This window comes from Motacilla alba, chromosome 9 (assembly GCF_015832195.1).
Source record: "Motacilla alba alba isolate MOTALB_02 chromosome 9, Motacilla_alba_V1.0_pri, whole genome shotgun sequence".
Taxonomy (NCBI): domain Eukaryota; kingdom Metazoa; phylum Chordata; class Aves; order Passeriformes; family Motacillidae; genus Motacilla; species Motacilla alba.
In genome coordinates, this window is record NC_052024.1 from 8,150,655 (window position 1) to 8,174,315 (window position 23,661).

Sequence of the window (23,661 nt, forward strand, 5' to 3'; positions counted from 1 at the left end):
TATTCAGCAAAGGTCAAATGTGATGTGTCTTCCTAGTTTTATTATGATTTTTCATGACATTGCCTGAGTAGCAGAATAATAAACAGTGCATGTCAAAGTGCTGCAGTGCCCAAGCTGTCCACAGCCACCCTGGGTTGATCAGCCGCTGGTTCTGAGGCGATGTAAATGCACTAAGCAAAGATTTAAAACTGTGTGTGAACACTGCAAAGTATTTTTGTGGGAACAACGATGGCAAAACAGAGCCAAGCACTAGCACTGTGTACACATCATGATTTTGAAGCCTGTTTGTGTGGTAAATACCTGTAAGTTTTTGAACCTGACTAATCCTCTAGCTGTAGCATTTTGCTTCCCAAGACTGATGAGGATTTCCCAGCCTGTGATGAGCTGCCCAGAAGTGCTGGGAGTGAAAATCTGACACGTCAAATGGCCTCCTACCTGCAATGACCACAGAAGCAGACTGCAAGTTTTATTATTTTACAATGGACAAATATTTTGAACAGATTCAAATCAACTCACATGCTTCTTTAAATAACCCTAGGACTCTCCAGTTGCTCTAGGGAATATCTAGATGTTATTGGAAAAGCGAAAATAAATTTAAAATGGGATCTTCTAATCAGGATTCAGGTTTCCTTACAATTAAGCAGAACATTGAAGTGAGCAATACCAAAAAAAAGTTTATAAATTCAAGCTGTTCCAGGTTTCTGATGGTCACATTGATATTGCCTTGAATTAATTTCTTCTTCTTTCATAAAAAGGTATCTTCTAATAATCCACTGTATAGACTTTAAGGCCAGAAGACTTTATGGATAGCAAATGTTGAGAATGTTCATGGTTACCAAAACAGCAAAAATGTATGCTTTACACATCAGCAGCAACCAGAGATAATGCATTTCTTAAATGTGAGAGAATAAAGCACAGAACTGAGACAAAACAAATAGTTTACATGCTGTTGTCTGCCATACTTCTGAGAAAATGTAGACATCCTTGCCACCAAAAAAAATATTAGTAGCGTGTGATAATTTGGGGTGGGATTTGGAATTGCAAAGTAGCTTTGTATTTTTTCATTATGTTTGGAGATACAGGTTACAGACCAGTAGCCAGATATTTTGTGTTTGAATTTGCACAGACCTTAACCAAGGGATTAAAAACCTAACTCTTCTGCAGAAGTGGATTTCTGAGGACACAGAACCTGTTTAACAATCAGCTATTTTCAGTGAAGATTTGTAGATTGGAATAGGCATTTTGTGCCTTTCAAAATGGCCCTGAAAGATACACTGCAACAGCATTTGTTATTTGGATAGAGACTTTTGAGCAATACTGAGAAGAAAACTCTGTGAGATTATTGGAGAAAAATGTTTATTTCTAGCTTTTATTTAAACGAGAAACACTGAAATATCTAGGGAAAAGGATAATATGTGTCATTAAAAATTATTCTTTTCCTAGCTCATTCGTTAATGTCTGGATAAAGAAATAGCAATAGATACTAAAGTATGGCAAAGTGCATATACTGGGTATTGTGATGGGAGTAGAAGTCATTTCTAGATAAAGGAAGACTTAATAATAAATTTAAAATCATGGTTGTGATACAAAGAAAAAAATTTTCATGAAAACCTGTCTCTCAAAAGTTTCCAATTCTAATGAGATGACAATTAGTTAAGCAGTTGTGGTGATTTATTTCCATCTTGTAAAATATTCACACTGATACACAGAAAAAAAGGAAAATAAGAGGAGGGACCCTGAGACCTGCCCTTTCTGCACTCATAAATGAGTGGGGATTGGACTCCATTGCTGTGAGCACATTCCTTCCAACTTTTGCATGGCTCTTCTGTCAAATGCAATATCCATGGCAGGCTCATTCCCCTTTGACTTTCTGAGCACTCGAGATTCATCTCCCAGAAGCACACGTGGTGCCCAAGAACCTCTTCAGTCTTGACAGCGATAACAAGAAGGGATCAACAGCATCCCAAGTTATTATAGCTGTGTCAAAGATTTCTGCAGCACATCATAAATCAAGATACTGCTTAGTCCCTCTGCCCCAGCTCCTCCCCTCCCATGACAAGAGCTCCTCCCAGTTCTCCACTGCATGGCTTGACTGTGAGAAGGATGGATGATTTCAAAGAATCATAGATTGGTTGACATTGGAAAGGACCTTAAAGATCATCCAGTTCCAACCCCTCACCATGGGCAGGGACAGGGCCTTTCCTCCCTATCTGTCTTGTTCCCACTCTCTCCTGCTCTTCTTTAGGCTCTCAAACAGGAAACTGCTTGGGACACCCTTGAGAAGAGAATGGAGCAGCCAAAATGCCTAAAATTCCCTAATGTGAGGTCAGTGAAGCACCTCAGTGGGGTTATGGGGATGGGGAGAAATCACAGCTCCCCCACCCCTGCAAGCTGCTGGAACAGAAAAGGAAGGTGACATTTTTCAATCACCCTGTGACAAGGGCACACTGCTCCTGGGAAGGAGCACTCATCACCCAGTTCTAAACTGTGTAAGCAAGCAGGATTCTATCCAGTGGTTTATAGAAAAGGGATTGCAAGTGGGAAATAAAAGTTTACGTGGCCTTTGCAGTAAGCCTAGGACATGAAACAATTTCCAAGGGCCAAGTCCTTGGAAGCAACATTGAAAAAAATCAGAAAACATAGCAGTTTGGAGCAGGGAATAAGTGTTAATAAGAGAGTTTAAAATTTTAATTGTCTCGGAAGTTTAAAAGTGTATCAGAGAAAGAGAAAATAGAAAGGAAAAAAAAAAGACATCTCCTTTCCTCTTTTTTAATGTCCTCTGTTCAAGAAATGTATTCCTTCCTTTTCTGATGGAAGTGGGCTAGACTTAAAAGAACAAAATAAAAACAAAATGCAAATAGAAAAAAAAAGGCAGAAAGAAATTAGAGGTGGTTACATCCCCTACAAAATAGCGAAGAAATTAAATGTTCACCCAGCCTAGAGTGAAGTAAAATTCCCACATTGATTTGGCACTAAAATTTACTCCACCCATTTTGAAGGGTCTTCCCCATGTTGCAGTCAGTTTGTGTGTTAGCCTACTAAGAATTCTTGAGGTTTCTGTGGAAAAAAAATACAATTCAGGACAGATACCACTCATAACTGATTACAAAGTCCCTGCATTTTCTGATGCCCTCCCAGTTGCCTGCTTGTGGTTTAAACCTATGCTATTTCATTTTGAATGCATGGCAAGGGCTTTTCCCTTGTTGGGAAGATGTACTACTGGTACCCACAGTGCTCAGAAAATGCAAAGTTCATTATCTCACACACAGCCAGCCACACACAGAGTTCCACGTGGCACACAAGCAGCACCTGGGCACAGAGGCTGCCCAGTGCTCCCCCAGCCCAGGATGTGTGCAGAATACACTCATATAATGAACACAGGCTGCATTGAAGATAACATGGTTTATTTCTTCATGATATTCAGATTAAAATGTATCAATGTATTTATCACAATACTACATTTTAGGACAAAATCATCAGTGCTTTGAAAGTCTTCATAATGTTTATTCATTATAAATAGTAAATATTTACTGAACTTTTTACATGAAAGACATTTGTTTTTTGTTTTCTTTTTTTGATTTTTTTTGTTTGTTTGTTTGGGTTTTTCTTTTTTTTACAACACATTTTGTTGTAGAGGCTGCAACACAAAGATAATATTTCATTTTTCCATCACCCTTAAGACCGTTGTGTGAACTAACCTCTGTACTGAACCTAGTCTAACTCACTACTTCATAGTCCTTAACTCTAAAAGGAATGTATTTGTGTTCTGCCTCCCTCTTTGTTCCAAGAATAGAGAGAAATAAATAATCCCACCTTCCATCATCCTCTTCCTCTCAACATCACAAAACACAAATTTATTGACATTCTAAAATGTCACGATGCAAACTTCTTGTAAACCTTGGTTCCTATAATTATACTGTCTACATTGGATATCGCTGTATAATTTAAACTGATGTGTCAAATACAGGTCCATCTCTGTCTGAGTCCTGTACAGCACTAAAAAGCATGTAAACGTAATTTCTTCCTATTATTTCCTGAAGATGACCTTTAAATCATGATTAGCAAGCTGGATTTCAGTAATCCAGCAGACTGCAACATTTCTGTATTTTATCATCAGGAATTATGCACTGCAAAAATAAAAGTACCTGCAAAAATATAGTTCTGATTCTATATCTATGACTTTGGATGATCCCAAAGTTTGTGTGAGGTACACAGTATTGCACATTGCTAGGCAGTTATGAAAAATCAGTTGCGTTGTTGGTGGGGTTTTTTGTCTCCCATATTTGTTTAAAAAGGTAAAACACACTGGGAAAACACATACAAAAAGGTAAAATCTGGGTTTCATGATACACAAGATCTCCTCTCTTGGTAAAGCCAAACCTGTAGGTGACATTTATTGACAAGGTGATTACAAAAGCATGGTTAGGTAACCAATGAGTTGCTCGGGAAGTCTTTCACACTTATCCAGCTTCCTAGGGACTGTGATGTTTCCTCTTGATGACAATTTCCAGTGTGTACAGTGAGAGGCTCTTCCAACCTTGCTTCAGAAACTGAGCTGTTTTAAAGTTAGACTAAAGTCAGCACTGGATGTCAGATGAGTCAGAGTACACAGAGCTCAACTGCTCTAAGTTTAGTTTCAAAATGTTCCATTTGTCCCAATCAATGCACATTAATTTCAGCAACAACAAAAAAAATGGAATGTTTGCCAGGCTGTGATGTTAAATACTGCTCTGTTTTGTATACCCACTCATAATGAAGCATGTCACATTTATTCATTATTGCTTTTGGCCTTTGTCTTCTGTATAGCTTTGTCCAGCCTTCAAAAGTCTACTAAAAGCTATGACTGGAGAGAATATAACAAGCTTATATCTCAGTGGGACTGCCCCAGTTTAGGCTGCACTGTGTTGAGAAGATCCCTCATATCCAAGCCTTGGAGTGAGACCGGAAAACAAGACCAGCTTTAACTTGAAGTGGACAGTTCATTTATGCAATATCTGGCTTCAGATAATGAAAGGCACCTGCAAAAAAGCAAAAGAAGCTTTTTAAGTCATGCTGTGACAACCTCACAGCATGGGGCCATGCCAACTACAGGTTGACAATGTCATATTTAATACTGATGTATCAAAGGAAAGGGACTAATATTTTTATTCCTAGGACAAGTTTGACAAAACTCTATGTATCTGGGATTATATACTGTAATGATTCTTGAGCTGACCTCATTAAGAACATGTGTTTCTAATAGTGGAATGCCAGCGGTTATTTCATTTTGGACAACTCTTATGTTTTACCTAATGGCAATCAGGTTTCATGTCTCAACAATTAATAACATCAAGATGTTGTTGACATCACTTAAGAAAATAATTATGCAGCAGAAATCCTGCTCAAACAATCAGCTATCTCACCAGTGCATGGCTTTGAGGAGAAGTAGCAGTGAGCCCTGAGGACCTCTGCTCAGAACGCCCTTCTTCACAGACAGACAAACAGACAGACAGACAGACAGCAGAGGCTGTGGGCAGCTGGGTGCCCTTCCCAGTGCCAATGTGCTGTACTCACTTTGGCCGTACTGGCCGTACTGGTAGCCCGTGACAGGGTCCATGCTGTATCCCGTGGTGCTGTAGGTTGGTGGGCAGTAGGACTGGGATGTGGGCAGGCTGTCTAAGCTCTTCATGTGCTCTAACCTCTGGCTGCAGCTGGCTGACACAGTGGTGGTGGGCTCCAGGCCCCCAGTTAGAGGGGACAGGGCATAATCAGTTTGAGGCTGGTGAGGCACACCACCGTGGTTAGTCAGGAGTCCCATTACCTAGAAAGCAGAATAACAAAAAGAGTTAAAATAGGTTAAGAACTCCATTGCTTACAGAACCACAGAAGTTCTCAAATCTATAATTTGATTTCCTAAACCAGATAGACTTGATACTTGAACTGTGCTTTGGGTAGCCAATCCCAAGAGGAAGTAGAATTTGGTTGCATCATACACCAAAATAAAATCTGATGGCTAGCAAGCAATAAGAAGTGATATTTGGGCAAATAAGGAATAATTTTTTTAAAAACTTTTATGGTTTTAGAGTGCCTGATCCCAGCCCCAGCTGGGAGTTCTGCAGATGTTTATTCCTTGAGGATGAAATTATAAGAGAACAAAAAGCAAGTAGTGGCTGTTTAACCATGATGTCCTGCATGATCTAGAAACATAAAAAGCTGTGGAAAAGCTCACACAATTTTCTTCTCCAAGATCAGCAACCATTACAGTGAAATCAGTTTGGAGCACATCCCACTCGCACTACTGATGGAAGTAACAAAGAGCCCCACAGAATCCTGATGTTCTGGAGTTGGGAAAGGGGCAGAGCAGCTGTACCCCCACTGCTGCATGGCCTGTGTGGTGTAAAGAAGTGAATGTGCAAGAGTAAAGGGTTGGTCATAACCCCAGTTATTGATTCCAACATCTCAGTTAGAGGATACAACAGAAAGGGTCAGGCACGCCAGAGCGACTTCAGTCAGCTGTGACTCCTTTATTAAGCTGCTTCTACAGGGACAGTTACGAAATCAGTAGCTGAAAAGAGTTTACTGGAAAATACATGCTTGTCCCTATAAAAGCCCAGCCCCGCAGGCCATAATTTCCAGTAGAAGAGCAAGAAAAAATTTCAAAAGCATCTGCATTTTCAAGCACGGAACTACAGTGAAAAGTTCTTGTTGTTCAAAAATCTCTCCCACTATGACTTGGTGAACATTTCCTCTCCTGGTACACCACTGTAACACATCTTGAAAATAAGTGTATGACTGAGATTTGCTCACTTTTGCTGAGATAAATTGCCCTTCAGAGCCTGACACACATTCCGCAGCTTCCAACGGATGGGTGACATACAGCTTCTGCCAAAACTGCATATTGTGATATTGCACAGGCTGCTCTTGCTCCAAAAAGCTATTACAATTATCTGACATGTCCTATTGGATAATCATTTTGCTTTGCAGCAATTCTTGCCATAAACTAAAGAGAGTTTTTTTTAAAATTGGAGTTTATTTTTTAAAGACTAAATTAAACCTCATAAGAACAGATCTGTTTCCTAAGGTTCTGATGCTCCTCCTGGAATTGTACTTATTTTCCATCACAAACTAAAAAGTATTATTATTGCAGGGAGCTTGTGTTTCTAGCTCTGAGTCGTCTGCTTTATTGTTGGTTTGGAGTTTTTTCTTAATAAACAGATGAAACATGACCCAGGGATAGTGATTTAGGTAGGAAAGAAGACCTGCCCAGTTTTTAGTCTGATTAGGAAAAGAGCAAGAGGTAGGAACAGAGTAGCTCAGAAAGAGAAGCCCAGATCTCTGCATTGAGAACACAAAACATGTTTGCATCAAATACACCCAGGATATCTCACTGAAAAAAAAAATGCTGAGAAAGAAGTTCAGTTACTACATATAGCACTGGAAATCCTATATCCATATAGGAATGTTCACTTCGGATTCACTGAGCTGAAAAACATGAGTTTAATTAGTGGTATCTGCTGAATGTTTCACAAAGTGAAGCATTCATGCAAAAACAAATTCCAAAATAGATGCTAAGACTGCATTCAGATATTGAAATCTTACAACTTTTAGAAGTTTTTTTTATAAACTTTCGTTTATATAAACAAGATGCATTTGGATTTAGGATGTAAGATATTTTCTATTTAATTCAACAAATACATTCAATGCCCAAAACCTGTTAAAAGATAATAATAATAATTGTGGTTAATAAATAATAATAAAGATGTAAATAATAATAATAAATAATAACAAAGATATCAATTGTGGTTAATAATAAAACAACTCTAAAATCACCACAGATTGAAAAATCATGTTATCTGTACATCATTTTGTGCCAAAACTCTCCAAAAGTTGAAAATACTGGGCTCTCAAGTTTTTGTTCTAATAATTGGTTCTGAAAACTATTAAAATTTCTATTATTTTAGTAAGCTTTTCTGTTTCAGAAATTCCAAATATTTTTCTTATAACTTTGGAATTTGATGTGGTCCAAAATGTAGCATGCTTAATGACCTGACATGCATCAGCAGGACACAGCATTAGAACCTGTGTACATTCAGGTTATATTAATCCTTGTCCTTTGAAATTAACACTAGAAGAGTAAAAAGAAGAGAAATAACTACAAAAAAAAAGATAAGTTAAACATTTACATAGACAATTACTATTCTGGGAAATATTTATGTTGGCAGGAGTATAATGGTTTTGACTACAGTTTAACTTGCACAGGGGTTTATCAGAAACCTCAAGTGCACAACCCTTTCCATTGCCCTGTAGGGCCAGTGTGACACCGATATTTACAGGACTTCCCCACATTTTGTTCCAAGTTCAAGAGCAGAGAGAAGGGGCTGGGCTGGGCTGGGCTCTTGTCCCAGGGGAGCTCCTCTCTGCCTCAGGGCTCTCACATCATTGCCTTGGCTGCCAGTACTTTTAGAACCAATTGCTAATTTGGGTAAATAACTATTTTACCAACTGTGGATTTCAACTAGAGGTTTGTTTTAATTTCATGTTTTCAATAGAATAAAACCCGAGACAAAATTATTTGGACTTTGCCAGCAAAAAGAGTGAGCTCAAAAACTTTCAGATTGGAAGCTATTTTAAAATGGAGATCTGCCTTGGAATTTAAACCTGGGTCCAGACAGAATCCCAAATGCCACTCAAACATCAGTAGCAACTCTATTTGGATTGAGCTTTCTTTTCTTTGACAAATGAAAATTAGCATTTAGTGAGATTAACTATTTTTTAAATAAGAAAATAATTAAGCACCATTTTATTCAATGGACATGCACCTAGTAAATATTCTGGAGCAGAACTCACTGAGCTGTCTGTCTCTGAGCTGGAGAAAACTGAAGTCTGAACAGTCACCAACTTCCCAGAAATATCTTCCTCAGCGGCCTTCAGAATCATCCTGCAGTTGATTAGTATCTAAATAATTTGATTTTTGGTCATGTCGGTTTTGAAAGCTCTAAGGGAAGTAGCCTCAGGGCAGGAGTCTTTGCTATGGTATGTGCCATGACCTTCTCACCCATACAAGGAGTTACAGGAAGGGCATGGCTAACTTTCACCTAATCAATTAGAAATCCATTAACGGGCCATGCCTGCAAGATGCTCAGCACCCTCAGCTTAGCTGCGCAGGAGACGCACAAGGATCTGGATTTTGCAGCTCAGATCTTCTGTGGGTATGAAGCAGTATAGTTCTAAGTAAACAGATACGATTGCTTTATAATAGTTAAGGTAGAAAATGAAGTTATTCAATCTCAATACCGTCCAAATTACTGGAAAATATGTGCTTCCCTCTAAATGACATTGGGAAAGCTAAATTAGTAATCATCAGCCTCACTGACCCAGAATCCAAGGGCTGAGCTAACACCTAAAGTGATACAATAACTATTCTATTTGTTTTAGAGTAGAACTCCCATACAAGAAAAAAAAAAAATCAAATTTAAGTTTTTTAGTTACATATATTTTGTTCTCACCTCTTACAAAACACACACAAGAATGTTGAGGCACAGCCCTTATGCTTACACAATAAAATACAATATATAATTGATAAAATCACACCATTAGAAAACAAAGGTGAAATTAGGAATAAGTGAATACAGTGGAATAATAAAAACACGTATAAGAACACAGTGGGCTGCAACAACTAAAGTCTGCAGAAAAGTTTTTAGAGAACACATTTGAAGCAACTCAAAACATTCATTAGGACAAATCCCTTGCTGGTGGAGTCAGCACAGAATCACCAGCTGAGGGTACTATTGAGAAAGAGAACTGGAGGGATGAAAGCCTTAAAGGCATTAACACAATGTCTGGTCCATTATCAGCTGCTGGAAAATACTTCTATTATCACCAAAATAAAGGCCATTAAACTAAAAAAGAACAAAAAAAGAAGCATATTTTATTGAAATGAAACATTCTGGCTGTTAACATGGTTAGTATTTGAGAATGTAGGACCCTCCATAGACACAATAAAATTCTCATATGTTTTAATTCATTTACGCATGCTTGTGTTTAATATGCTTTGTGACCATGCCTGCAATTAATATGATTTATGAGAAAAGAACATGTGCAATATTTTTTTGGGTACAGTGATACTATTTTTCCCCTCCTGTGAATGAAAGATTTAATGAAACAGCTCAAGGAAAATGGTTGGCAGTTAACATATTAAGTTGAACTGACAGAACCATGAGTAAACTTTAGCACAGTTAATGATATCCTCTTATCTGACCCTGACACATTTGCAGCATGTAATTTACAGAAGCTCTGTCCAGGGAATCTTGACAAATGCTCCTAACGATGTCAGGGCAATGTTCCATTCTAATGTAAAACAGATGTGGGTCAGATACCCTCATTCATCACTAACACTGAAAATTTTAAACTCCTTCCGAGATGAATGGCATTACCTGCTGTTAACTCTCTTCACTGTAGAGAAATCTCTCAAAAAATAAAGTATTGCACAAGAAAGAACACAAAAAGGATTGCTATCACTCACTATAATGACAGATTTTAGAGGATTAATTAAAGTTAATTAGCTATATGGATCTGTATCTATAGGATCCTAGAACCACGCTGCTGATTCATTTTATACATATGAATATTTCTATTGAATACAAGAAATCTGACAGAAAGCAACTTTTCTGCCAAACTGCAAGAGCTGGCAACCACATATTTGGTCAATGAAAATAAGAGCAAATGTACTGACTTTGGACATTGATGATCCAACCCTCTGCATACTCATAGCAAATGAGACCTCATACTGATTTTAAACCACCAGCTATCACTGGTATCTATACTGGAATTAAAGAAGGTGCACTGGTGCTCATTTAGGAGCAATAATTAGGAGGATAATGTGATCCTTTAATCAAATACATTTTTACCTACAGAAAATTGCCAGTTTTCAAAACATAGTACAGTCCGTCAGAAAACTCATGTCTTTTTTAAAGTGCTAAATCACAGAGTCCCAGAACTTGGTAACATCACCAAAATAATTCTAAGATCAGCTAATTCCTGAGCCCCTGGTGTGAAAAGCAACAAAAGATGACTGAAAAGGTAAAACAAAGCTCAAAGATGAATATATACTCATAATTTATGAATATATAAGCATATCTATGCAATTAAACCTCTCACAACTTTTCCAGGCAGCCCCAGAGACTGAAGTCTCGTGACTTTAAATGCTCATTTATGGCAATATTACTCAAAAGAATTCATAACAAGCCTAAATTTGGTATTAGGTTGCTCTTTGCCTGTGAACTCTCCTGCTCCCACCTTCTATTCAGCCCCAAACACAAAAGAAGGATTCTGTCTGTTAGGAACACCAGCCCAGCTGTCACTAGCTCAGCTCTCACACACCTTCCCTCAACAATTGGGATGTATGGATTTGTTATGGCTGAAAGCAAAACAAGCCAAAAGAGAAAAGGTGGACATTCAAAAACACACAGTTTAAACAGTCACCTGTTTATTTTTTTCTGCTATATTCATGTATTTAGTAAATATATTCTCTACAAATGCATACTTCTATAAAATATAGAATATTTTGTATAAAATATGAGTATATTTACAAAATAAATAATACTTGTTATTTTTGCACAGTAATAGTTACAAAACTATTGAATCTCATCAATTTCACTCACAGAAACAAAAAATAATTAAGCCCATTGTCTGAACTTCTGGTTTTAAATTTTAAAAAAAGGAAAAAAGAACAAAAACTTGTCTTCATGAAGATTATATCATGTGAATTAACTTTCTTACTCACTAAGGAATCCATGCCCTGTCTCATGTTCTTGGGTCATTAAGCAAAGAGCTCTCAAAGCCAAGTGCGTCGTGCCAAAGATCATGAGCTTCTCATTGCTGTGGGACTTGAACCCAAATGAAATGTTTTTGTGGGCAACCAGCTCAAGATAATCCAACAGAAGGCATAAGGAAAAGTATAATGAATTACTAGCTGCTTTTTTACTTCTCTTGTCCCTCTTAATGAGGGAATGAAAAATTTTAGCCCTGGTTCCTGTGCCTCTCCTAAAAACAGAGTTAACAGGACAATATGAACATATCTAACTGATTCGACAGCTGCCATCAGTTCCATACGTCAGGTTAATGAAAACCAAGTGCTCCCCAAGACTTAAGAGAAGCCCATTACCTAAGATCCATCTCACCAAAAGGAGTTACAGGGTAACTCTTAAACTCAGGCAGTGAAATGTTTTGACAGTAGAAGAAAGAAACCTTGAAACAGCTTGAATCTTTACTACTGTTCACGGAAAAGTTTGGGATTTTCTTATCAAGATTTTTCCTGAGCTCCAGGTAATGGCATGAAACTACAAACTTTGTTAAAGACTGTTATGATCTCCTACACAGCCAATTCAATATTCAATCCACTTCCCATTTTAAAACTGCAGCCTTTAAAGCTACAGGTTTGATTCAATTATGGGGGGAGAAGCCAAGGAAGAGGAAAGAGTAGATCTGAGAAGTTTTCTAGAGGGCATGGAGGAAAACAATTATGCCTAGCAGGAGAAAGGTTACACATATTTGTTCTTCTTCCAGTAAAATCTTAAAACTGAAGTGCTGTTTAAGCCTGGATTATCCTACAGGTTAAATATCCTACAAGTTAAATATCCTACAGGTTAAATACAGGAAGCACATGGCCTCGTGGGCAGCAATCCCAGCAGAGTATTGCTGCTCCACCTCGATCCACAGCAGCCAGAGCAGCACTCTCCAAACCAGCAAACTGCCTGACCTCGTGTAGGGCAAACTCTGCTGCTCTGACACTAATAAGAAGCACATGAGGAGGTCAGGGGATGCTGATGTACACCGGAAAAAGCCTTTTTCCTTATCTTAAATGAAGCAGTTCAAAATACTGATATCCTGTCTTTAAAACAATCTGCCCTTCACCAAGACCATACACCTGCAGTTGGGAGACAAGTGTTTCTGCAGGCATTGCTCTGCTTCACAGCAAAAAGCCAGTGATGGCCACTAATCATAAAGTGCCATGCCAATCCAAAAGCATGCCAAAGTCCTGTATACATACATTAACATCCAGATATGCTATCCTCTCATAATTCTGAGTTAAAAAACATTTGTTAAAAGAAAATTCACTGAGCAACTGAAACCTAATTTGAAAAGGAAATACAATATTCCCATAAATGTATGCATGACAGGCAAGAAGCTGCATAATAGGCATAGAAAACATAAAAATATGCAATTTACATATATTACACACTAATAATCTCTTTTCTGACATTATATTTAAAGAGCCCTGGCTGAGATGGCATGCTTGCAGTTGAGTTGCTTTTTCATGAAATACAAACACTCCAGGCTGCCTTCTCCCCAAGACATTAATCCCTGACTTTTTCCAGCAAAAGTCAACCCGTTTCATGCCTGCAAGACAGAGGTTCTCTCACCACATCCAGGTAGTAATGAATAAACCAGATGAGCAAGGAGAATAATCAGTCATCTGAAGGATATCTGCAGATCTTGTCTTGATGTTAAAAAGTATTAAACAAGGTGGAACTCTTTCTGTTCTCTTATATTTTTAAACAAGATCAACAACATTTCAACACCCAGCTTGCAAGACAGGTATGTAATGGAGCATTCTGCTTCCTAGAACTGAGAAAAACAGTCCCCTCTCATGCCAAAATTCAAAGCTAACACAATGAAAATAAAATTACATCACCCTAGGTGTCTCTGCTTGTCCTCTGCTTTCACCAGTGCTTGCCTTAAACACCATATTTGTCCATCATATTCAAGACAAAAGTTAGAATGGAACTATTCTGCATAAAAAATAAAGCTTCCCTGGTGTCTTTGTGTCAGACCCCCATTCATAATAAATTGATGACAAAGAGCAGAGAGAGGTTTAAGTCTGCTAAGAATATGATCCTGTGTATCTTAGTATTAGATTTTGTTCTGTATGTTCTAAGGGTGTTTTTTTTAAATCACAAATTATTATCTGGGCTTCAGACAGAGCCCCCCTTCCCCCTCCCTGCTACAGTCACCATAAATTCAGCTTTAGACTCAGTTTGTCAGGAGCACTTGCCAGCAAGAGACACATGGATGGGTGGAAACATTATGTTAATTGCTCACACACCCAGATTTATTGTGGTCAAAAATGCACTGGCTAATAAATAGACCCTCTTTCTTTCTCATCGAAATTCCACGCACGCAGGCGGGGCATTGCAACATGCCCACTCAGCAGAAAAACTCCTGTTTCCCTTTTTCAAGAAACCCCAAATGCAGAGCTGGCTTTTAACTTTACCTCACCTCAGCCTCTCTTTCAGCACCTCAGGAAGAGCCCTGAGGAAGCATGGAGAGAGGATGCACAGTGACAGACCCCACAATTAAGGGATATTTCACACATCAACATTGTGACCAGCAGCTGAGACTCCTTTGGGCATCAAGAGTTTCACTGGTTTGCTACAGTCCCACAATTTGTTGCACACACTTTACACGTTTAAGGCTGTGTTATTGCATTATATAAACACAAAATCTGAACGTGTCACTTTGTACATCTTTACATTCTATGTGCACATCTCTAACTCATTGTTTAGGCACCAAAACTGATATAGAGGAGTTGCTGACAATGCCACATGAATTCAGGTCTGGGTTTTTCATTTGTTTGTTTGATGGGAAGATTTTTAACATCTGCTGAAGGTAATAATTTAGTTGCCAAGAAGTTGTTTCAAATCTAAATGGATATAAGTAATCTCCTCTATGCACTGAGCAATGAAAGCACGATGTCACTTTTAAGGGATCAGCATCCCCCTAAACCTAGCCCTACCTGTTGGTAGAGCTGCTGGACACAGCCAGAAGTGCTAAGCACTGGGTTAGAAAAAGGTTTTAGAAGTCTAAGGAAAACAAATAAACAAATAATAAAACAGAAGTCTCCTAGGGTAAAGACTGAGCTAGGTGTAAAAAAGCACAGAATCTCCTCTTGATTACATCAAACCTCAAATCAGCAAGACTTTGGCAGGAGGAGGCCTGGCCTCATATTTTTGCCCCATTTTACCCAGTCATCACATGATTTCTTTACTGTTGTGCTCCACTTCAGCGTCACAGACAATAAAAGGTTTGTGAAAGGGGAAAAAAAGAGATCGCATTTTCCATAGCCAGAACCAACACACATTTAAACTGACACTAACAACTACTTTTTATGGATTAACATTGAAAACTAGATAGATAATTAAGTCAAAAATGTGGAAGGCTTGCACACTATGAAACTAGCCATTAAAAAAAAAAAAAGAAACAACTAATATAATGTCATGGATTTTGTTGAAGTTTGCATTTAGAAATCAGAATTCTTTCAAACAAAATCTATTCAAGTCTTGTTGGAAGTACATCCGTTTGTTTTTCTGTTGGTATTTTTTTCCTGAGGTTTCAAGCCATGAAGTTTTGTACCACACTCCATGCTATAGGAATCTGTGAATCTTAATTACATTTACCGTTACAAAAAAGGGTTTATGAACTTTTGCCTTTGGGCAAAAATGTTTATTTCATTGCCTTTGTTATTCATTCTTTTCAACTCCAGAGCCTTTGAACTTTTCAGCTGCACAGAGTTATCACCGTTGCACAGGAACCAGGAACTGCACTCCCGAGATGCAAACCACAAGTTGAAGAAAACGAAGGAGGCAAAGATATACGAGTCGTTATTTTGGCCACCCTTTGTGCCATTAAAATCTCATTTTCTGCCTATTAGAATGCCCTCTCCCTGCTTAGGCAGTGGTGATAGTCAGTGATTAGTGTGTAATTGAGTATAATTGTCTTTTCACTTTTCATTTGTGTCATTCTGAGCTTCTCTCTGTTTTTCTAACCACTGAGAGGAAAAAAGGGTAGAAAGCAGATAAAGCTGTTAAAACTCTCACTTTCAGCCCTGAAGAGATTCCTGATTGTAATTATAGATTGCATCTTCTTTGTGACTCCTCAGAATTTAGTGGACATCTCTTTCCAAGCACCTGGGCAAAGCTCTTGCTAATAAAATAAACTACCATCTATTCAAGCTTTAACTAATAATGTCAGCTTCAGACAGATGCTGTGTGTAGGAAAATTTAACCAATCTTTTGACACTCAATTACCAAGGCAATTTATTAACCTGATTTCCTTAAAAGAGCTCATGCAAATTAGAAAAACAATTACGGTATTCATGCATTTATATATTGCCAAAGAGCAGTAATACTCCTAATTTATGTATTTATAACTCGATTACAGCTCATCTCAATACACATTTCTCAGTCCTTGGAACTCTCCTCATACAACTTGCCCATAATTTTCCTGGACCACTTGGTAAAATCTTGATGATGTTATCTTAAGGAGATATTTTATTCACAGAAAAAATACAAGCTCTGTTTTCTGTACCTAGCCATGGATCTTCAGAAGAAGAGCAGTACATTACAAATGCTTGACAACTGGATGCAAACATGAAGTCTGCATGATTCCATTATAAATCAGTTGAAATTAAATATAAGCTATGACTCTTTATTCAGCCAGTAGGAGGAAAAAAAATTAAAAAAAAAAAAAAGGAAACTAGCAAACTGAAATCATGTGGCTTATATAAAGAATACATTATGGTTTAAATTTGGCAATTCATTATACTGTGGCCTGAGGGAATAGACTCTTTGGTTCTGGTATACAGCAAATCCTCTGTCTGAAAACACAGGACTGACCTGAGGTGAGAGGCCATTGCCAATGGCAGGGTTCATGGGATTGGAGGGCCCGGACGGAGGCACAAAGCTGTCTGTATAGCTGGAAAATCCATGCCTGGTGCTGGGCAGGCAATAGGCAGAGCTGCTCTCTGGGTTCGAAGGGAGGCTGCTTTGGTGTACAGTGCTTGGAGGGAGAGGCTGAGGTCTATGGACGGTACTGCTTGGATCAGACACGGCTGGAAGCACAAGAAACATGTTGATATGTTTTCCTCTTTTACTTCTGGCATAATAAGTTCATTATGTGAAGCTCAGCTTAAGAGAACTGCATCAGAACCTGCATCTAAATACTGGTTAAGCAGAAAAGTAAATCTATAATTTTGCTGGATATTTAACTAGCCTGTGAGTTTACACAAAAAACTCTTAAACAGACTGTAAATATCATAACAACAGGCATGCGGTTTTCAGACAACCCTTAGTGAGCACATATTGTCAGCAGTATTTTTTTAATATGTCTATATATAAAAATAAAGGAAAATATTTATTTACTTATAGGACCAGCTTTCCCCTCCTGCTCACAGCTCAGAAATCCCACCATGGTTTGTATCAAGTCAAGCAATGGATGGGAGAAGTCCTGGGCTTTGAAAAATTCCCTCAATTAGAACCTCCACCAAGAGCTAGGATCCAAATCTCAAGGAGGAAGCAATAAGAGGACACAACTTATTTTATAAAATTGCACTCATAAGGTTTTTATTTAATATTAAAATCTAGCAAAGCCTAGATTTAAGGGTCTGTTCCCTCCCACTCAAATCCATCCAAGTTCACGGAATTTCTGATAGCGTTAAGAAAAATTGAGACTGAGACTGGCTCTTGACTGATGTGAAACAAAGTGGTCTGAATAGCTGTTTTTTCCACCCTCAGATAAATACTCAGAGTATTTACAGAAGTTCCAATGCTCCATCATTCATAGTCCCAACAAAGACAGAAGGTGTCTCCTACATCACACCAGACATTTCCAGCAAAGCAGGCCAATGCAGTGGCAGGACAGGGATGAGAGTCCATCACTTTACCAAAGCTGCATGCCTGCTGGGCAGAAGGTGATTATTTCTCTGGAGAGCACTCTTCACATGGAACCATTTCTTGCAGCAAAACAAATCTCAGTTCTTACGTGCTTAAAATAAACAGGCTTGCAGGGTCCTCCCTGAGTCATACCCTAAATTAGCCAACTCATTAAAAAAGAAAATATTTCTACAGCAGATGAGCACAGGAAACCTGGTTAATAACACTATTTTAACACTAAATAAACACTATTTTAACCAGGTACCTGGGGGCTACTGTACCTTGGGGTATGGAGGTGGGCTGGTAGGAGGGCTCAGAGAGCTGGTACGTTGGCAAAGTTGGCATGGCACTGGGTGGGAATCCTCCAGGGATCAGATGGTTGAAAGCCATCAGTTGGTTGGCTCCTGCCTGTTTCCTCCATCTGGCACGACGATTACTAAACCAGACCTGCAAATGTTTTAAACATGAACATTTGATTTTTGCACATTTAATGCAGATGTATCAGAAAGAATGGCATTATATTTCAAACACGCTCAGTGTCTGAGATGAGCGATGCAGAAGATGCACACTGAACTCAGTGCTCCTAGACAAGAAAGTTGCCCTTGGCACACATTTCCATGGTCCAACAGATTCAACACAGGAATTCTGATCCCTAGTTTCCTCTCAAATTTAGCCTCTCCTGAGAAAAAAGCGGTCTACTCTTTCAAGCTTTAGTGGTTTTAATCACTAACATTAATGTGCCAGATTTAATGACAGAGGGGAAACCTCTCCATTTAATCTAAGTGCCAGCCAAAGCTATTTCATCTGTACTATATTGTCTTTAACTTGCTGACAAGTTAGTGGCATCACTTAATGCACTGTTAGAAGGTGCATGTACTTCTATATTGGGATACCATATTGCCCTAATGACCAACAGAACTTTAAGCTTTTAATTAGAAAAATACAAGCCCCACGTACAAAATACACAAATCCCTCCCAGCAAGTTTTCATGTGTTCACATATGTACAAAACAGTAGATCAGAACTTCAGTACTAGATTAGCATTTCAGAACCACTTTGAAATCCGTTCCCAAGACAGCACACCAACCAGATGGGGTTTGGATTTCTGGGACATTTCAGCTATAAATCTGCTTTTCTTCACATCATTCTCAGTTTGTGTTTTAAGCTTTCCGAGTCTTGGATGGTTCTTACTACATCCAAGATACAAAGAGGCATCACAAATACAGATATAATAGGAGTTGCAAAACACATTTGTTAATTTTGATGTTATAACAATTCCACATATCACAAATTGGAAGGACAAGGAGTGCAGGGGTGCCTGGAGAAGGGTCAGGCACATTGCCTTGTTGTGGGGTCAGAGCAGGCTCCTGATGACAGCTCTCAGCTCCATGGTGGAGCACTGATGGAAAGAATGGTTGGTTCAGGTAACAGAGACTGCACACATTTGTAAACAAGCAGCCAGTTGCTTATAATCCCACACCCTGAAGGAGCTGTGATGCTCATCTATAGATACAATTCAGTAGATAAGACCTCAGCTGAGATTTAATACCTGATAAAGTAGACCTGCACAGCCTGTAAGGCAGCCTGGCCTGAAAGCCACTGAGGCACGTTAGCTGATGAGCCACGTATAGGTGTGTTTGTAGAATATGGGGCTGAGATCTGAGCAAGCTGAGCAAGCAGCCCTTGCTGGCTTATGAATCAGGCATCTCAGACTGGGATTCTAAGTGCAACACCATTTATAAACCATGAGTGGCCCTCACACACTCAAGGGTAACAACATTTTGGGTTACACTGTGGGCTTCTCCTCTGCTTGCTATTTCATGACAGGAGTGGTGGGACTCACTGGGCCATGTGGTTTCTGCCATAGGCCATCTGTCACCATGTAGTTTGTTCTGACTTCATCCTCTTTTCGGAATGAGATGCTCAGTTCACACAGCTGCCTCCTCCTTTGGCTGCAATATCTACTCCTCAATTATACACTCCCACTGCAGTTTGAGATCTAGGACAGAGGGATAGGTGGAGCCTCTGTTCTATGTCATAAATCCCTCTCTTGTTGTTTTGCTGTACGTACTAACTCCCCTCTGTCTCCACATGAACCATTTCTAAAAGCAGCTGGCAAGGAAAAGCACCGGGGTGGAGATGCAAAACCTGCAGTGAGCAGTAGCTGAGGATGGGTCTAGATTCACCCTGTAGAGCAAGAAAGAGACCTTGCTAAAGATCCAAAGAACACTTAGAAAGGATAATGGAGGTCAAAGAGTGACCAGGGAACAGCAAAGGCTTGTTGTAATTAGCTGACCCAGGTCATTAACTCTGGCTTTTTGCCTTGACACTCTCTCTTCTTCAGGTCAAGAGGGTTATCTCATGATCTCCAAGTGCTTTGGGAACACAAACAGAACTAGGCTACGTGACTGGATTTCACTCAGAAAAGTGAGGTAACAAGATTTCATTTTCTCTACAGATAAGCATTTGCCTTCAAACTCCAGATCTTTATTAAAATCAGTCAAATCCCAAACTTTAATTCAGTAGTAAGCAATTTACATAAGCTACAAGTTTTATTTTTTTATTTATGGACAGATTTTTGGTTCATTTTGTAGACTTGCATTTTTTCCACAACTGCAGCTACGTATTAGACATCTCTGAAAGGAACACATTCAACGGTATCAAAAAGTCTGCAGCAGCCACACACTGGACATCCTTGCACAGAGCTTCGTTGCCACCTGGAGCCCCATTATACTGAGTGGGACTCTCCAGGGGTGCAGAAACAAGGCTCTGTATTGCCACCTCAGTCCTGGGTGATTGGGATGTGCCAAATGAGTGATATTTGATGGGCACCCATGTCACATGGCACTGTCATCTATCACTGGCCTCTTGCTTTCCTCGGTGGCAGGAGGGCAGATGGCACCTGACTAGCACCAGAGTTAGTCCAAAATTAACTCACCAAAACTCCTTGAACAAGTTCAAAACTGCAGAGGAAGCCTTATTGCCACTAACACCACACAAGTTCATCACTACAACTATGGAATGGTAGAGGCACATAGGAAAACAAAAATAAAAAAGCCACCAAATCAAGAAAAAGTTACTAAAAACTAAATAACTGAAACCTAAGTATTTTAATTACATTTTATGTAATGCTTATTAAAATTAGTCAAATCCCAAGCTTTATTCAGAAGCTTGAACAGAATTATGAATGTTGAATTCAGAACACATTCAGAGTATATTATTTTAACCAAAATTATTTGGGTTTTTAATCATAGTATTTCCCTAAGACTACAGTCATACCCTTGATACAGTCAGACTTGCCTTGATCTATTTCAAGAGTCCAGATTTTTTTTTCATTTCTTAAATCCTCAAGTATCATGAAAAATCCATGTACAATACTACCATTAAAGAATTCTTGAAAAACTTTGCTAATCTCAAGCCAAGACTTAAAAATAAATTCAGTCACCACAAGCCAGTGTGTCTTCTTAGAAACATATTGTAAAAACCTGGGGGAATATTTTCTTTTGTTTATACATTTCCAATATGATTTAAATACAATGTCCCCTTATGTGTAACAGATTTCAACTTCCACCAACATGGCAAAATCCTCATCTCATGAGTGGCCTTTTCAAATCTAGCAGGTCTCCACAGGGTGCTCCTGCTCTCCCACAACCTCCATTTGAGGGGCACAACCATCACCTGCCTGTAGGGATGCTTCCAGTACAAAGCAGCCCCTGGGGAAGATCCCAAGTGTCATTCTGTGAGAAAGTGCCACCCTGCAGTAGGCACAACAGAAAACAAATGCTAAACTATCTAAAAATGGACAGAGGAAACACAACTTGGCTGAGGGACCCGAGCATTCAGAAACTATGTCTGCACAGAAGCCAAGGCACACTCACTGCAGTGAGGCTTGGACTCCTCGGTTCCTATGTCACTTTCAAAGGTGGAATGTAATTGATCCAGATTATTTGGAAACAAACTTAAAACCCAATGTCTGGCCAACATTTATAGCTCAAAAATAGAACTGAAGAGGATGAAATACAGAACAAAATGGGGGGAAAGTAGTGCTTTAAGTACCGAAGGCTCCAGTTTTCCAAACACCTGGGACTGGACTGACGAAAAAAGAAATCACACTGCCACAGAATATAAAAACTGTATTTTGCACCAATGTAGATGGATAAGGTCAACTAATAGGTTTCTTCCATCTCCATTTCCTGATATTTGGATACTGCCTCTTATTGTCATTTTTTCTTAGAGCAGCTTGCAAGTGATCATGCCAATATCTTATTTTGTTGATCTCAACAGGATATTCTTTAGAAGATGCATTTATTCACTTGGGAACACACTAGTGTAATTAGCCTTGACATTTCGACAGTCTGATCATAAACACAGAGTGCTCTATGTGCTTTTAAGGCAAAAAGATCTCTGATTCAACAGGGAAAAACATTCAAGATGTGAATGTTGCAAAAAACCCGTGGATATTTTGTTATACAAAGTCCTGACCATTGCAAGCACAAGTGCCAGAAACACAAAAGTTGAGAGACTGATATATTGTTAATGGCACTTCTAATTTTAGATGCATTCTAGATGGGGGAGGGAGGAGTTGATTTGGTTTTTCCTCATGATATTTTTCATGGTAACTGCCTCCCCCACCCTACTATTCCCCACCTCTCCCTTCCCACAAAATTCATATATTCAAAACAAAGTCTGGCCATCCTGGATGCCAGAGTCCTCAGCGGATGTTCCACCAGGGAAAGAATGTGGGCTGTGCCAGAAGCAGCAGGGGTGCCTTGGGAAGAGGGGAGGCTGAAGAAGGAAGTTGCAAACAAAGCTGAGCTCCACCAGCCCAGGCAGAGCTGACTCTGTTACCTTTGCAAAACATGGCAGCGTGACTGCTACAGACACCTTCAGGGTCTGCTCCTGCAGTCCCTACAGATGCCAGAGCTCGCTTACTTCAGCAGCGCTTCGAGGGCATGCACAGGAAATCAGTTTTTCATCCTCCCTTTTCTTTTTTTATTTTGCACTAGGGTGAGTTTCCATCCTGACTCACCAAGGTATCAGTACTATGAGCTGCAGGGAGAGCACTGCCAGGGAGCAGCCATGGGATGAAGAAAGAGTAGCAACAGAATTGCATTTTAGCACAACTAGTTGAAAAATCAGCTTGACTGTGACATCTGCACAGTCCCAGCCTCACAGGGATAAGGTCCACTGTGTACAGATGCACACCACGTTCCCCCACAGCATCCCAAAGCCTGCTGAGAGCAGCCTGCCACGGCCACCAGCGGGAATGCCACAATGCTAAGGGCTCCCTGCCTGCCAAAGCCTGCTCTTTATGGGCATGGGAAGTGATGCTGTTCAGGATACTGCCAGTTATCAGTGTACTCGATAGTTCTAGTACTAGAGTTCTTAGAAAACATGGTGGGGGGGAAGGGAGGGAGGTGGGAATAAAAGGGAAAAGTATACCAAACAAAACCCCAAAACAAAAAAAAAAACCAAAACAAACAGACAAAGACACAAAAAAAGAAACCCAAAAGCAAAGAAAGTCAAAATGAAACCCAACGCACCACACACAAAATAAAACAAAAAAACCAACACAGACCAAAAAGTCACTAGACTGTGCCAAAGGGAATAGGGACTTCCAACCACCTCCCAGTGTGACCCAACATACTCCAATCTCTTTGGTTTCTTTGAGAAAACTTTGACTTAGTTCTACAGAAATACTTCTAAGAATCTGCAGCTGAATAGTTCTAAAAATTATTGAGTAATAAGCAAATTGAGCTGTGTATTTATAAGTTAAAGTGACACTAATTAGAGCCCTTAGGGAGGAGGCACCAGAAAGAGACAATCAAAATCACATCCCTCTTTTCCTTTATATTTAAAAATGTCCTCTTGGGCCCACATATGAATGCTGTTGGTTAATTTACCCATAAGAATTTCCCCTTTACAGGGGACGGGGGACCTGCAATTACAGGGTTATCTACTGCAAGGATGCACAC

General features: G+C 39.3%; 1 protein-coding gene across 4 annotated transcripts in view; it reads right to left on the reverse strand.

The window, feature by feature from the left end:
• Window positions 1-3,411: 3,411 nt before the first annotated feature.
• Window positions 3,412-23,661, reverse strand: part of PAX3 (paired box 3) — a 74,744-nt gene continuing 54,494 nt past the window's right edge. For all 4 annotated transcript variants that reach the window (XM_038146327.1, XM_038146325.1, XM_038146326.1 and 1 more), the window contains exons 6-9: window positions 17,969-18,134; window positions 16,653-16,867; window positions 5,554-5,800; window positions 3,412-5,018 (exon numbers count right to left, since the gene is read on the reverse strand). In XM_038146327.1, the coding sequence (XP_038002255.1) occupies window positions 4,984-5,018; window positions 5,554-5,800; window positions 16,653-16,867; window positions 17,969-18,134 (663 nt within the window). In that variant the 3' untranslated portion in view covers window positions 3,412-4,983. The remainder of the gene's footprint in view (window positions 5,019-5,553; window positions 5,801-16,652; window positions 16,868-17,968; window positions 18,135-23,661) is intronic.